Source organism: Salvelinus namaycush, chromosome 13 (genome assembly GCF_016432855.1).
Source record: "Salvelinus namaycush isolate Seneca chromosome 13, SaNama_1.0, whole genome shotgun sequence".
Classification (NCBI taxonomy): Eukaryota; Metazoa; Chordata; class Actinopteri; order Salmoniformes; family Salmonidae; genus Salvelinus; species Salvelinus namaycush.
The window spans coordinates 10,235,547-10,249,547 of NC_052319.1; the positions used below are offsets into that span (position 1 = coordinate 10,235,547).

General features: G+C 46.3%; 1 protein-coding gene across 2 annotated transcripts in view; it reads left to right on the plus strand.

The window, feature by feature from the left end:
• The window catches only part of fmnl2a (formin-like 2a), a 76,082-nt gene extending 63,103 nt beyond the window's left edge, over positions 1 to 12,979 (plus strand). Inside the window, exons 15-26 of one of the 2 annotated variants that reach the window (XM_039006722.1) lie at positions 191 to 370; positions 2,934 to 3,058; positions 3,206 to 3,408; positions 3,683 to 3,917; positions 4,089 to 4,157; positions 4,274 to 4,354; positions 4,491 to 4,620; positions 5,094 to 5,257; positions 5,482 to 5,583; positions 5,708 to 5,806; positions 6,674 to 6,812; positions 11,683 to 12,979. In XM_039006722.1, the coding sequence (XP_038862650.1) occupies positions 191 to 370; positions 2,934 to 3,058; positions 3,206 to 3,408; positions 3,683 to 3,917; positions 4,089 to 4,157; positions 4,274 to 4,354; positions 4,491 to 4,620; positions 5,094 to 5,257; positions 5,482 to 5,583; positions 5,708 to 5,806; positions 6,674 to 6,812; positions 11,683 to 11,792 (1,637 nt within the window). In that variant the 3' untranslated portion in view covers positions 11,793 to 12,979. Of the gene's footprint in view, positions 1 to 190; positions 371 to 2,933; positions 3,059 to 3,205; positions 3,409 to 3,682; positions 3,918 to 4,088; positions 4,158 to 4,273; positions 4,355 to 4,490; positions 4,621 to 5,093; positions 5,258 to 5,481; positions 5,584 to 5,707; positions 5,807 to 6,673; positions 6,813 to 8,941; positions 9,342 to 11,682 lie in introns of those variants that run through there. The other variant, XM_039006723.1, reaches the window with a different exon arrangement.
• The last annotated feature ends 1,022 nt before the right edge of the window (positions 12,980 to 14,001 follow it).

Consider the following 14,001-nt stretch of genomic DNA (forward strand, 5'->3'; position numbering starts at 1 on the left):
AGGGAGGAGAGCAGTCACACGAGGGGAGTTTGTACTCTGCTGATTGAGTCTCAATTGGAGACAGCACTTGGCATGTTGTCCTGTCAATTCCATGCTTAATTTCTCTCTTTCTCGTTCTTTCTCTTTTTCTCTTTCTTTCTTTCTCTCTCTCTCGCATTCCCTCTTCTCAATTTTTTCCCCTCTCTTCCAGTGCCAAATGGGCCTTTGGCTGGTCCTGCCGCTCCTCCCCCTCCCCCGCCGCCCCCTCCTCCCCCGCCTCCCCCCGGCCCCATGGAGGTGTCTGCGCCCCTGCCCCCGCCTCCACCCCCCATGGCCCCCCCGCTTCCGGGCTGTGGATCCCCCACCGTCATCTTCAATTCAGGGTTAGCAGGTAAGGTCCTCACACTCAGACGCCGCCCACATGTGAGACTGCGCGAGCGTCTCAAATGGCACCCTATTCCCTTTGTGGTGCACTGCTTTTGGCGCAGGGCTCTGGTCAAAAGTAGTGCACTGCATAGGGAATAGCGTGCCACTTGAGACGCTCTCTATGTGTGTGGATGTGGATGAATCACACTGTAGCAGACAATGGAAGATGTGTTTTCATGATAAGCTTTCGTTCTGTAGCAGACAATGGAAGATGAGTTTTCATGATAGGCTTTCGTTCTGACGACGTGTGTTGGAGGTGTCGGCTGTCAGCGATCTCAATGACAAACCTCTTTTGATCCATTTATGAACGGTCATTATCAAGTGTTCTCAGCCCTTATCACAATAGGTCACTGAAAGGACACCCGTGTGCTCTCCATTGCTTCTAAATTCACTATCTACGTCAACGCCGTGTTGCCTCAGTGACTGAGCAGTCTGTCTGTTTGTGTGGGTATGACTGACAGCAGTAGAACAGGAGCCAAGCCTCCTGAGATCCTTCTAGGCCTTTTCTATGCTGCTTTCTTCCTGTCACAGCAGTCCTTTATCAGTGTGTCCGATGCTGTTTACTCAAAGCTATTTCAAGCTGCTTGACTTCCTGGATAATATCAGGGCCATCTGGACACTGGGCAGCTATGGGTGACTCAGAGCTGATGGGACAGCTAGTCAGGCCTCTTCTGACTCCCTGACTGGCCTCCTCCTTAACCGGTCACTCACCTCCTTAACCGGTCACTCACCTCCCTAACCTATCACTGCAGCCTTTGACCAGTTGATACAGAGTTGCAATGTGGCACAAGATCATTACAGAAGTTGACCTGTCACGATGAATATGTGACTATTGTCTAAAGAATCTACCATTTAGTATGACAGTAATTGCATTAGTACACGTTGAAGTATAAAGCTTGTTTTGAACACACAAAGGAATGGTTGGTTTGGTCTAGCGGGGATATATTATTTGACTAATCTCTCTTTCTCTCTTTAAAATGGAAGCACAATATTATTTTGTTCTCAATGATTTCTCTGGTTGTTTTCTCTCTACTTTTGTTTTCTGCCAACCAGAGGGACCCATCAAACTGTTCTGTAGGTTTTCTCTGTCATGTGGTTGTGTTTTTACCCCCCCCGAGTATTTGGAAATTGTATTTTTAGTCTCAACCTCAAATGTTAAGATGGACACGCACGCGCGCGCGCGCGCGCACACACACACACACACACACACACACACACACACACACACACACACACACACACACACACACACACACACACACACACACACACACACACACACACACACACACACACACACACACACACACACAGAGGAAGAAGGAGATGGACACTTATGCCCTAGGCACTACATTGATATTATTTTAGTCTAGCCAAGAATGAAATTGGACTCTTTGTTTCATGCATTCTCTTTGAATTCGACTGTTGGAAAACTCCCCCCAAATATTCTTTATTCTTCACTGCTGGACTGTAAAAGTCTTGAGCACACCAAAATATGAAACAATAGTCTCCCCACAAAGCGTGGACTACAGTACATGGACACGTGGTAACAGTCATTTGTCAACATTATGGGATCCTGAAATGCTGGTCCTTAGCCTGCTAAATGTAATGGGACTAGACAAGGTACACATCTGACTTAGTCTTGACAGATGTGATGGGAAAGCACTGAAAATGCCACATTTCCAACTCCTGCACGGTCTCCCTGTTGTACTGTAACGTGTGTGTGTTTTTTGTGATGTCTGGTAGTGTCTGTTGTTGCATGCTGAAACACATTGACGTGCCGCTACAGGCAGGCTGATGGTGATAGTAAGATAGGAGAGTGTTGCACAGGCCTGGAATGCCCTGGTTGTCACACTCTCCGGTCCTAATCCTTATCTCTCTGTCCCGCCACCGGCGGTACCTCTGTCAGTCTGTCAGTCTGTCTGCGCCTCGTAGCATCACGGGTATGGCCATAATCCTAGTCTATAAAAACATAATCTGCTGCTGTGCCAGGGATGACAAGCCTAGCCATATGCACATTCAATATCATAGCTAACTCAATCTGGTGTACCCCAAGGCTCTATTCTGGGCCCACTACTGAATGCAACTTCTTGCTTAAATAAAGGTTCAATCAATAAACTGTAGTGGCTACGGCTAGCAGTACAGAGCTAGCCAGGGCACATCAGGCCCTGCTGTGGAAATAACTGTGGAGCACCTCTCCAGCTTTCTCTGTGGGATTTTAATGAATGGGCTCTTAAGCCTCCTGTTACAGCAGAGGGAGGAATCTCCACGTGTGCCACCACCTCCAGTCACATAAAATCCTGCCCCAAATGGCAGCCTATGCCCTATATAGTGCACACCTTTTGACCAGAGCCATACGTGCCCTGGTCACAGTTAGTGCTCTATACAGGGAATAGGGTGCCATTTGGGATGCCGACCCCGTCTACCCCTCCGTCAACACGACCGTGCACTGTGTGTTTGTGAGCGTGATGATGGACATGGCGGATGGAGTGCTTTACGGAATAATTGATCTGTGTTTCGCTGTGCAGCCGTGAAGATTAAGAAGCCCATCAAGACCAAGTTCCGTTTGCCCGTGTTCAACTGGGTGGCGCTGAAGCCCAACCAAATCAACGGCACTGTGTTCAACGAGATCGACGACGAGAGGATACTGGAGGTAGGGAACCATCCACTCACCCCCACGTGTATGCACTTCACACTTGGACCTACTATTAAAGCTATGTTGGTCTACCGTACTTCTAACCACGTGTAGGCCGCTCACCACATGGCAGGTTGCTAAGGATTCTTGTGTCTTCAACCTCAGGACCTGAACGTGGATGAGTTTGAGGAGATGTTCAAGACGAAAGCCCAGGGCCCGGCCATCGACTTGATCATGAGCAAGACCAAGGTCATCCAGAAGGGGCCCAACAAGGTGGCACTGCTGGACGCCAACCGGGCCAAGAACATGGCCATCACCCTGAGGAAAGTGGGCAAGGCCCCTGAGGAGATCTGCAAGGCCATCCAGCTGTAAGACACACAATGGACTCTTCGGGTTACGTCCAAATGGCGCCCTATTACTTATATAGTGCACAACGCTGGTCAAAAGTAGTGCACTATGTAGGGAATAGGGTGCCAATTGGGACGCAATTTCTTGTTGTCTTACCTATGTAGTATTATAAATGAGGGTCCATTTGGTTACGGTGGTGTGCGTGTGTGTGTGCTTGTTAGCCTTTATTTGCAGGTTGTGTCTGCATAGCGTGTGTGTGTGCGTCTATGTCTAACCCCCCCCCCCTCCCGTCAGGTTTGACCTGCGCACCCTGTCGGTGGACTACGTGGAGTGTCTGATGCGCTTCCTGCCCACGGAGAGCGAGGTGAAGGTCATGCGTCAGTACGAGAAGGAGCGGAAGCCCGTGGAGGCGCTGGCGGACGAGGACCGCTTCATGATGCACTTCAGCAAGATCGAGCGGCTCACGCAGAAGATGACCATCATGGCCTTCATTGGCAACTTCTGCGAGAGCGTGCAGATGCTGACGCCGGTGAGGCCCGGGACTCCATGCATGTGGCCCAAATGGCACCCTATTCCATACTGCACTACTTTTGAACAGAGCCATATGGTGACTGGAGAGGAGGATTGGTTTTTCTTGAGTTGGGCTTATCCTCCTCTTCTCTGACTTTAGTTCTACTTCCTTCTTTCTTGTTCTTCGCAGCAACTCCACGCGGTCATCGCAGCATCTGTGTCAATAAAATCCTCACAGAAACTCAAGAAAATTCTCGAGGTAAGCGACTCGTGGCAGAAATTCTATGCGTCGGAAATATCCTGCGCTGAAAAACGTGTTGAAAATATTGTTCCTGGCTGCCTTCTGTGTTGTTCTAATATGTTCTTTTTCTTCAGATCATCTTGGCTCTCGGAAACTACATGAACAGCAGCAAACGGGGAGCTGTATACGGTTTCAAACTACAGAGTTTAGATTTGGTAGGAGATTCTTTCTCCCAAATGTATTGCTAGTGCATGACGTGCTTTAGGATGGCTACTAGTCCACTACAGGGTGCCATTTGGGACGCAAGCACTGTTTTCACACTTCATTTTTTGAATCCTCTCATCCCCCCAGCTACTAGACACCAAGTCGACAGACCGGAAAATGACTCTGCTGCACTACATAGCCAACGTGGTGAAGGAGAAATACCAGCAAGTCAATCTGTTCTACAACGAACTGCATTATGTGGAGAAGGCTGCAGCAGGTACGATTCACCGTGCAGCTTTGTGTGATTGCAGCGATGAAGGGCTGACGATGCTACGGCAGATCCTAGCGTGGGTCCCAAATGGCACCCCGTTTCCCTATATAGCGCTACTACTTTTGACCGGAAGGTAGTGCGCTAAACAGGGAGCAGGGCGCTATTTAGGACATGCCCCTAATGATCAGTCGTGGCGGTGGATTTGGACCGGATTGTAGCCTATCTTTGGTCTGCAGGCATTTCCATTGCGCTGTATCCGCAGCCATCATCTCAGAGAATGGATGATGATGTTGTTCACTTGTTGGGGCTCCTCCACGCTGTGTGTTGCTCTAGAGAGATGTGCTATATGGCCCTCCTTAACGGGGAGCGCCCCGCTTCGAACAGTATCCAATTCTGCGTGTGTGTATCTGTGTGTGCGTTCGTACGTGTACTCGTGTGTGTGTGTGTGTGTGTGTGTGTGTGTGTGTGTGTGATCTCAGTGTCGTTAGAGAACGTTCTGCTGGATGTGAAGGAGCTCCAGCGGGGAATGGACCTGACCAAGAGAGAGTACAGCATGCACGGTCACAACACCATGCTCAAAGACTTCATCACACACAACGAGGGCAAGCTGAAAAAGCTGCAGGACGACGCCAAGATCGCGCTGGTAAACCTCACCTCGCTGAATTTGTCATGTGCAATTAAGGCGAAGCTCACAAGGCATTTATACATGATATTCTTCAAGAATCAATGGTTATATGTCATTTATCCAAATGTCAAAAAATGCATGTACCGATCCCAGATTGCCCCTTTTTATATATGTTTGATCAAACTATTACCTTTATGATCGACAGATCAACAAATGCAAAATGTGCTATTTGTCTCTGACAGGACGCCTTCGACGAGGCCGTCAAATTCTTCGGCGAGAATTCCAAAACGACGCCCCCATCCGTGTTCTTCCCGGTGTTTGTGCGCTTCGTCAAGGCCTACAGGGTGAGACTGACATTGCTCTCTTACACACCCCTCAGACTGTCCCAAACACTACGCAGGGCGCTGGTACGGCTGTGTGTTTGAGCCCTCTGGCTAAATGTTTGTTTGTGTGTGTGTGTTCTGTCAGCAAGCGGAGGAGGACAACGAGCAAAGGAAGAGAGCAGAGCTGATGATGATGGAGAAGCTTCTGGAGCAGGAGGCCATGCTGGACCAGGAGGACCAGAAGGTAGGCTCTCCCTCCTTCCTTCCCCTCTCCTTCTCCCTCCTCCCCCTCTTCCCAGAAGGTAAGCCGTCTTACCTCCTGCGTCTCTCTCCCTCCTTCCCCTTTCCACCCAGTCTCCCTCCTCTCCTTCTCCCTCCTCTCCCTCCTCCCCCTCTTCCCAGAAGGTAAGCTCTCCTTCCCCCTCCCTTCTCCCCCTCATCCCCCAGGACTAACGATGGGAGGATCTTCTCCTGCTGGCGGGGCAGCTATATTAGGTACTGCAGACACCTAGTGTGTCACATCAAGTCAGTATCAGCCAGTATATAACCAGTAAATACAACCAGTTAGTAAACCAACCAGTAAATACAACCCGTTAGTAAACCAACCAGTCAATAGAACCAGTTAGTAAACCAACCAGTCGATAGAACCAGTTAGTAAACCAACCAGTCAATAGAACCAGTTAGTAAACCAACCAGTCAATAGAACCAGTTAGTAAACCAACCAGTCAATAGAACCAGTTAGTAAACCAACCAGTCTATAGAACCAGTTAGTAAACCAACCAGTCAATAGAACCAGTTAGTAAACCAACCAGTCTATAGAACCAGTTAGTAAACCAACCAGTAAATACAACCAGCTAGTAAACCAACCAGTAAATACAACCAGTTAGTAAACCAACCAGTCAATGGAACCAGTTAGTAAACCAACCAGTAAACATAAACAGTATATATAATATAGACAGTATAACCTTTCTAGTGGACACATTAGGAACCAGCTTTTACAGCGGAGTAAAATACGATGTTGGAGATTCACACAGGGACATCGTTATGCCGTTTGAATAGTCAACAAAGGTGCCTGTGATTTGACTAAGTGTGTGTGTGGTCTCCCCACCAGTCTCCGTCCCATAAGAACACCAGGGGCAGGAGTCAGCAGCAGGAGGTGATAGCTGAGCTGAGGAAGAAGCAGGTGAAGGATACGGGCAGCCGCCACGTCTACGAGGGCAAGGACGGAGCCATCGAGGACATCATCACAGGTAAACAGGACCGGGGGGCCAATCACCATCAGTTCTACAATCACACACACCTTACTTATATACGTATACATAAATACACCCATACACATGTGTACACACACACATAGGTATACACATCTACATCTACATCCACACACACGAACACACACGCAGGCAGGCCTGTGCAGAAGAAGCTCTCTCCCTGCTCTAGTACGGCGCTCTGCATGCAGGTCCTCTCCTGTGCTCCAATCCGATCTCGTTCGATCATTAACACTGGGTATCTAAACCGCTAACAAGTACCTCTTAACTGTGGAACTGATTGAACTGTCAATCCAAAAGGCTTTACGTCACCTTGATTCTACGGTAGAAACGTGCTTTGACCGTCCAGCTAACCTAACGTAGACACTTGGATCCGGCTCAAATGTCCGTGGGATCATTATCCGCTATCCCGTCGTAGCTTCGTAGCAGTTAGTAATGTCTGCTATCCCGTCGTAGCTTCGTAGCAGTTAGTAATGTCTGCTATCCCGTCGTAGCTTCGTAGCAGTTAGTAATGTCTGCTATCCCGTCGTAGCTTCGTAGCAGTTAGTAATGTCTGCTATCCCGTCGTAGCTCTGTAGCAGTTAGTAATGTCTGCTATCCCGTCGTAGCTTTGTAGCAGTTAGTAATGTCTGCTATCCCGTCGTAGCTTTGTAGCAGTTAGTAATGTCTGCTATCCCGTCGTAGCTTCGTAGCAGTTAGTAATGTCTGCTATCCCGTCGTAGCTTCGTAGCAGTTAGTAATGTCTGCTATCCCGTCGTAGCTTTGTAGCAGTTAGTAATGTCTGCTATCCCGTCGTAGCTTCGTAGCAGTTAGTAATGTCTGCTATCCCGTCGTAGCTTTGTAGCAGTTAGTAATGTCTGCTATCCCGTCGTAGCTTCGTAGCAGTTAGTAATGTCTGCTATCCTGTCGTAGCTTTGTAGCAGTTAGTAATGTCTGCTATCCCGTCGTAGCTTTGTGATAGTAATGTCTGCTATACCGTCGTAGCTTTGTGATAGTAATGTCCGCTATCTGTCGTCGCTTTGTGATAGTTAGGGGTGTAGACGGGCCGGGCTGAAGGTATAGTCTCCCGGACCAGATACCATGGTTCAGTCCCAAACGGCAACTCATTCCCTATGAGGTTGAGTGGAGCTGAAGGGTGGGACTAATAACAAGATAAACAATGTAGGGCATACGGGATCTGTGAAATGTGTATAGGTGCGGAGCTATTGTGAAATAGCACAGTTACAAGTGGAAATCAAACTGGATGGACAACAGAAATAGAGGAAGGACTAAGAACAAACAAGAGAGAACTATTATAAAGTAGACTGTGTCTGTAAAATGTGTATAAGATGTATAAATTGAAGGTAAAAACAGAAATGTTTATCAGTTTACTCCAATTGGGGGATCGGTGGTAGGGTTTGCGGGGAATAATAATAAAGGTATACTCTTTAAAAAAGTATGTATGTCTATGTAGGTATGTGTATGTATATATGTGTATATGTATGCATACGTGAATGGATATATATATTTACCCAAAAAAATATGGGGGATTGGAAATGATGCAGACAATTACATTGGAAGCAACATTCTTTCCGCAATATTAAGCTGATCCACCCCCAAAAAAAAAAAAAAAAAAAAAAAAAAAACTCATTCCCTATGTAGTGCACTACTTTTGACCAGAGACCTATGGGGCACTATATAGGCCATAGGGTGCAATTTAACACACATTCTCTATAACTAATCAGAGATAACTGTATTCGAGCGGACAAGCTAAAAGCCTGTCTTGTAACATTTTTACATTTGCGCCCCAATAGATACAGTATAATTGCCCTAGGGTCACAAAATTCAAGGACATTTCCCCAAAATGCCCTGGTTTTTCCAGAAATCCCAGTTGGAAGATTCACGGAATCAGGAGGGGATACGCAGGAAGTCCAGGAATCCTCCAAGCGGGATTGGGAAAGTTCAGCCCTGAAGGCCTATTGTAGACTGTAACCCTCTACAGAATGTGTTAGTGTCTCTCTGCTCCAGTCTTCTGATGCTTTGTAGGGTGTGCTAACCTGTGCTAAAACCCTGTAGATGTGTGCTACTTCTTACTGTCTTGTCTTGTCTTGGCTGTTGTTGTTTCAATGCAGTGCTGAAGACAGTGCCCTTTACCGCCCGAACAGCCAAACGGGGCTCTCGGTTCTTCTGCGAGCCCGCTCGCACTGAGGAGAACCATTACTAAAGCTTAGAACTCTCTCTCTGAAAGGTTACTGTAAATACTGTGCTGTCTTTCTTCTTCGTCTCTCCTTCTCCGTACTCTCACAGCGTGTTGTGTTCCCTCTCACTCTGTGTGTCACTGTCAGTCGTGTGTGCGTGTGTGTGGTGTGTCGGCGTCACTACCTCCGCCCCTTCTCGCATGGGGAGGAAGCGGTTTGTGGGAGGAGTCTCCGATGTCCCCTCCGTCACCCTGCATGAAGCGAGTCATCCCCGTTATATACCTACTACCTCATCCATGTGTGTCACCAACCATAGCAAACCATAATGTCACAGAAATGCTCCTAGCAGTCAGTCAGTCAGGCTATTGACATTTGTCCTGAGAAGAGTGAGATGGGTAGATGGGTAAGAAATCTACCACGTCTTACTCTATACAGTACAAGTAATACAGCAGCGGTACAGAGTACATGTCAATGGGACAGTAAGGCAAGCGCCCTCTGCTGTTAAAAAAGAGGAAGTGCATCCTAGGCCATAGCCCAACTTCCAAGAAGTTTACACTCCTATATGTTATGCTGACCAGTATTAGTGCCAGTAGTTATGCTATATAGTAATACTTCTGCTTCAGTATATATCGTATACTAGTCAGTATTGTAATCAGCATAGCAGAGTATTTTTTTGCACATAATTATATAGTAATTCATAATTTGTCAGTTTCAATGTATTGATAGTCTTGACTTATTTTAAAATGGCTGTGGCATTATACCTTGCTTGTGTGTTCATCTGTCCATCATGAAAACAGAGTGTTGTGTTCATCTGTCCATCATGAAACCAGAGTGTTGTGTTCATCTGTCCATCATGAAACCAGAGTGTTGTGTTCATCTGTCCATCATGAAACCAGAGTGTTGTATTCATCTGTCCATCATGAAAACAGAGTGTTGTGTTCATCTGTCCATCATGAAAACAGAGTGTTGTGTTCATCTGTCCATCATGAAACCAGAGTGTTGTATTCATCTGTCCATCATGAAAACAGAGTGTTGTGTTCATCTGTCCATCATGAAAACAGAGTGTTGTGTTCATCTGTCCATCATGAAAACAGAGTGTTGTGTTCATCTGTCCATCATGAAAACAGAGTGTTGTGTTCATGTATTACTGTGCTGTTGGTTGGGTTCCTGCATGCCTCTGGCTTTCTCCCGCTTCAAACCCACAATACCCCTTTCCCAGTTCCCCCTAGCTCTGGTCTAGGGCGTTATGTGTGGCTGATTCTGAGCCTTGAAGTTACATGTAACGCCCCTGGACCAGATCTACCGTTTCCCTTGCCTTGCGCTTGGCTCAAACTCTTTGGTGCTGGATCATATTCATATCACATGACTTTCTGTGGTTTATCTGGTCACCTTTCTAACGTATTGCATGAAGCATGAATTATTCATTTCTGACACGCGTTCTCGGTCTTGGATGTCACATTCATTTCCATTGTGTGCAACTAACATACAGCCAGATACATGTCCTGAATTGCTGTTGAGCAATTTAAAGGGACAGGCCTCAGTATTTCTAAATCTTTCGTAAATTACAGTCGAATTCACATCCTATGCCCATGTATCTGGCTGAATGCATGCCGTTCTTTGGTTTTTGGTCTGCGTTCTATTCAACATAAAACGTTTTTTGTGTATGTTGAAAAAACATTTGTTGGGTTTGGTTTGTGATAACTAAGTCTTCGTGCAAAATGTGATGGTTGGCACTATTTGCTCATGCTGGTAGTCACTCTGGAAAGCAGCCTGGGGTTTTTTTAGACAGAAAAACAGAAAAATAAAACGCTTTGATTTACTCTTCCTTTGTGCCTGCAGTATCAATTAACAGCACATCTTAGTAAGCTCTGCCCCTCTAACACCTTAGTCCTGCCCTGCCCTATCCTGTCCAATGACCTCTGCCCCCCCCCCCTCCCCATTGGCCGCTTTGCTCGCTCGGCGCTCCTCCACTGTAAAAACACCCCTCTGGTCACCCTGCTTCTTTAACCTCCATTTTGTCTTCTCTTCATCCATCCAGCCCTAAAGAAGAATAATATTACTAAATTCCCCAATGTCCACTCGAGGGTAAGGAATTCCTCCAATAGCACCCCTGTGGTGGTGGATGTGTCCCAGACCTGGCAAGCATCTCTTTTTTTACCTCCCTTCCCTTAAGTTACCTACCGCTGAGGGCTTTCTCTACTTCATGCTAGACTGACTGTGTTGGTCCCCCCCTCCCTCCTTTCTGTTCAACCTCCATTTCCTAATAAGGTTATAGACAAATGTTGCATGTCTAAAATCAAAAGAATGCAAATTCAGTGTAAACGCCCTTTATGGGAAATGATTACGTTCCCCTTTTCCCCCCCTGATTGTTTAACATGGGATGATTTTGCATATTTTTTTTTGGGGGGGGGGGCTTGTATTGGGGGGCACCTGTCCATAGCGTTTTTTTTTTTTTAATCGACAGAAGGACTAGTAAATATGAAAAATGTCAAATCAATAAGGTCTTTTCTGTGGGACTGTTTTTGTCTTTCTTTTAGAGGAGTGAACTGAAGGGGAATGTTTCTTTACAACTCAAGCTGCTTTGCCTGATTGGCTGCCAACAAACAGCCTCTGGGCTCATCTGAAGGCCCTGGCATGACTGACACCTCTTATTTTCCCCCCTTCCTTCATCCCAGATCTTCGAAATCAGCCTTACAGGCGAGCCGACGCGGTGAGGAGGAGCGTCAGAAGGCGCTTTGACGACCAAAACTTGCGGCCGGTCAACAACACGGAAGTGGTCATGTGACGAGGGAACAGTGCATGTGCTAGGAGAGGGCTGAAGAGGGGGGGTGATGTGGATGTAGCAGCCTCTCACTCTGGACTGAAAGAGAAATGGATGGACTGAAAGAGATGCCTAGACAAAGAGAAATAGATGGACTGAAGGAAAGAAAGATGGATGGGTCTGAAAGGTCAGTTATAGGGAACCTTAGACAAGCCAAGTGCCTGAAACGTACTTTTTATGTGATCAGTTGTTTTATTTTTTTATTACTTCAAGCAATACAACTTGACCTGGCTTTAATTGTAATTTCCTTTGATGTGTAAAACTGGACACGGACGTCCGTAGGGGGAATTCCTGGAAGAGATTTTTCCTGAAAGAAGTGTAGAATGTATATGTGACACGGTTCCGTTATGCCTCGATCCCACCTCCCAGCGTCATTGCGTTTTGGGACACCAGAAGCACATGAATTTCCAATGGAGCGCTGCGTTTGCCTCGCCGCGTTGCAGCGGCAGTTGCGGTGCGTACGTCGGATAAATCAAACGCACGCATCAAATTCTATGCGTAGACGGCTTGACAGAAATGGTAGCAGAAAGGTGAACGTTGAACTTCTGTTGCGCACATATCCAGATGACGCTGCGTGCCAATTTGCACAATTATACTGCAGGTGTGTTCGAGGCGTTAGGCGTCAAAAAGTATTCCGCCACAGGTGATGAATATGATATACAATAGCAAGTATCTTATTACGTTCATGGTGCTCCTGCCATTGCTCTTGGAATTCCAACAATGTGCTCGAGCGTCACAACAAAATTGTTGCTAAAGGGCTAATGGCCTTATTAAAGGGGACAAGTCTTAGATTACTACTATGAAGCAGTGATCCAAAACTAATATGCTCAATGAAAGTACTTAAGCAAGTATCAGGTAGACTTTTGTACACCAACGAGTGACCACGGAGAAATCGTATCAGAAATAATATAGCTCAGAGGTGGGGCTCTCTCGAAATGAGACCAGGCTAATGTGAATTGTATATAGCTAGGCCTCCATATTACAGTATTAACATCTCATTCATCAGTGCTAATATGGTTAGTGGACCAAGTCGTTAATTATTAGCTCTATCTAGATAGAAATAGAGCACCAGTCATACTCAAGAGTTTTTCGGTATTTTTTAAAACTATTTTCTACATTGTAGAATAATAGTGAAGATATCAAAACTATTAAATAACACATATGTAATCATGTAGTGTCCCAAAAAGTGTTAAACAGATAAATATATTCTTCAAAGTAGACACCCTTTGCCTTGATGACAGCTCTTGGCATTCTGTCGACCTTCTCTCGACCAGCTTCACCTGGAATGCTTTTACAACAGTCTTGAAGGAGTTCCCACATATGCTGAGCACTTGTTGGCTGCTTTTCCTTCACTCTGCGGTCCAACTCATCCCAAACTATCTCAATTGAGTTGAGGTCGGGTGATTGTAGAGGCCAGGTCATCTGATGCAGCACTCCATTACTCTCCTTCTTGGTCAAATAGCCCTTACACAGCCTGGAGGTATGTTTTGTGTCATTGTCCTGTTGAAAAACAATTGATAGTCCCACTAAGCGCAAACCAGATGGGTTGGTGTATCGCTGCAGAATGCTGTGGTAGCCATGCTGGTTAAATGTGCCTTGAATTCTAAATAAATCACAGACAGTGTCACCAGCAAAGCATCCCCACACCATCACACCTCTTCCATGCTTCACGGTGGGAACCACACATGCGGAGATCATCCGTTCACTTACTCTGCATCCTACAAAGACACGGCGGTTGGAACCAAAAATCTAAGATTTTGACTTATCAGTCCAAAGGACAGATTTCCACTGGTCTAATGTCCGTTGCTCGTGTTTCTTGGCCCAAGCAAGTCTCCTGCAGCAATTCGACCATGAAGGCTTGATTCACACAGTCTCCTCTGAACAGTTGATGTTGAGATGTGTGTGTGCTACTTGAACTGTGAAGCATTTATTTGGGCTGCAATTTCTGAGGCTGGTAACTCTAATGAACTTATCCTCTGCAGCAGAGGTAACTCTCGGTCTTCCGTTCCTGTGGCAGTCCTCATGAGATCCAGTTTCATTATAGCACTTGATGGATTTTGCCACTGCACTTGAAGAAACTTTACAAGTTCTTGAAATGTTCCGTAATGACTGACCTTCCTGTCTTAAAGTAATGATGGACTGTTGTGTTACTTTGCTTATTTGAGCTGTTCTT